At 43.7% G+C, this 1,712-nt stretch overlaps 1 protein-coding gene across 1 annotated transcript in view; it reads left to right on the top strand.

Moving 5' to 3' along the window:
• The window catches only part of LOC106818056 (DNA-binding protein MNB1B-like), a 12,969-nt gene that overhangs the window by 2,866 nt on the left and 8,391 nt on the right, over positions 1-1,712 (top strand). The window contains exons 5-6 of the mRNA XM_014822775.1: positions 320-411; positions 705-836. Of these exons, the coding sequence (XP_014678261.1) occupies positions 320-411; positions 705-836 (224 nt within the window). The remainder of the gene's footprint in view (positions 1-319; positions 412-704; positions 837-1,712) is intronic.

Here is a 1,712-nt window from a genome sequence, read left to right as displayed (position 1 = left end):
TGATCGCCGTTGCCAAGCCCATAGATCTCAATAGAAACGCCATAAGCGCGGAGAGGTCATGGCGGGCGCGCCGTGAGAACGCGGTATGATCGCACAGGTCGCGGTAAGAGCGCCGTTTTTTTTCAAGTTTGTAATTTGTTGGGACTTTTTCTCGCGTTGTGTTCGCGTTTGTCGGCGACCTTGTACATTTTCTGGTCGCCGTACGGTCGCGGATGGTCGCCGTCCAGTGTGACGGGGGTATTAATCGATGCCTGCATGAGTTTGAAATGTAACCAATCTTAGCATTACTTCTACGTGCTTGATATTGCTGTGCCAATAGGTGGAGCCACATGGACAGCGATGACTGAATCAGAAAAAAAACCGTACCGAGATTCGCTGGAAGTCGACATGAAAATCTTCAATGAGGTCAATGTATGTACAAGTTGTACTGCTGAACAATTAATTAGGGCGGCTAATTAGGTAACATCGATATATAAAGGAGCAGCAGCATTGTAGCATCTTTCAGGGATATGCCCATCGCTGCTAATTTTGAGTGTCTTCTACTACAACTATTGATACATTCGACATATAATAACAAGTTACGACAAATTTGTTCTATACAGTGATGTGCAATTAAGTACGCACATGCGTTCGTGAACGCGCACATGCGTGCAGTCGCTACCTACGTACGTGCGCAACCATTCGTACATCAGCTTTCCTTGCAGAATACTCCGGGAGTCGGGAAGAGAGGAGAAGGGGATCGGGGACCGGTTCAGCAAGTGAAAAAGGCAAAGGTAGAGAAGAAGCCGGAGTCTTCCGAGGAGGAGCAGGAGTCGGACGAGGAAGCCCCTCTCGTGGTTAGCGATACCATCCCTGTAAAATTATGACTCGTTGTTTGTTGTTTGTTTATTTGTTTCATTGTTGTTTGTTATTGTTGTTGTTGATATTGATTGTTGTCGTGATTACCGGGGTACAGTCAACCTTGTGTATAAATGTCACTTGGGGGGGAATGCGGCGTACCCCTTTATAGACAGGTGTCTTTTCTATAGAGGTGGTGTTTGGTTTCTAGGTAGTGCTTTCACTGTATTTACATAGGAAATGTGACCGCTATAGACAGGTGTTTACTCTATAGAAGTATCTTCTGATAGAGGTTTGACTCTATCTATAGATATAGCTGCTGCTAGTACAGGAACCCAACTCAGGGTCCCCACAGCCCGTGAGTCTTTGAATTATGTCCTTTGTCCTTGAAAGTCCTTAGTTTTTCCTTTTGTCATTGAATGTCCTTGGAAATAGGTCCAAGTCCTTGAAGTCTTTGGAAAAATAATTCACACTTTTGTGGAAACCATGTATTGAGTACCTAGCAGTAACAATGTACCATTTAGAATCCACTAAAAAACCAGGAAAATACCAATAATTAATACCTTTTCATTCAAGATTTGGTATTCTATCTATTTCTATCTATCTATATCTGATATGTCTATCTATTTATATGGTACGTTAATCTATATCAGGTTATATTCTCTCGGGAATAAGTGATCCCCCTTTTCCAAATGGTATCGCCTACGACCTCGTTAGCACGGTGAATTTTATTCAGGCAAATTGCTGGTTTTTAGCCTCAGCTTCCTCCCTCCTTCCGTCCCTCCCTCCTTTCAGAAACAGAGAGAGAGACAGACAGACAGAGAGAGAGAGAGAGAGAGAGAGAGAGAGAGAGAGAGAGAGAGAGAGAGAGAGAG

This window comes from Priapulus caudatus, unplaced genomic scaffold (assembly GCF_000485595.1).
Source record: "Priapulus caudatus unplaced genomic scaffold, Priapulus_caudatus-5.0.1 Scaffold1999, whole genome shotgun sequence".
Taxonomy (NCBI): Eukaryota; Metazoa; Priapulida; class Priapulimorpha; order Priapulimorphida; family Priapulidae; genus Priapulus; species Priapulus caudatus.
Note: the sequence above shows the minus strand (reverse complement) of the source record. Positions and strands in the feature narration are given on the sequence as shown.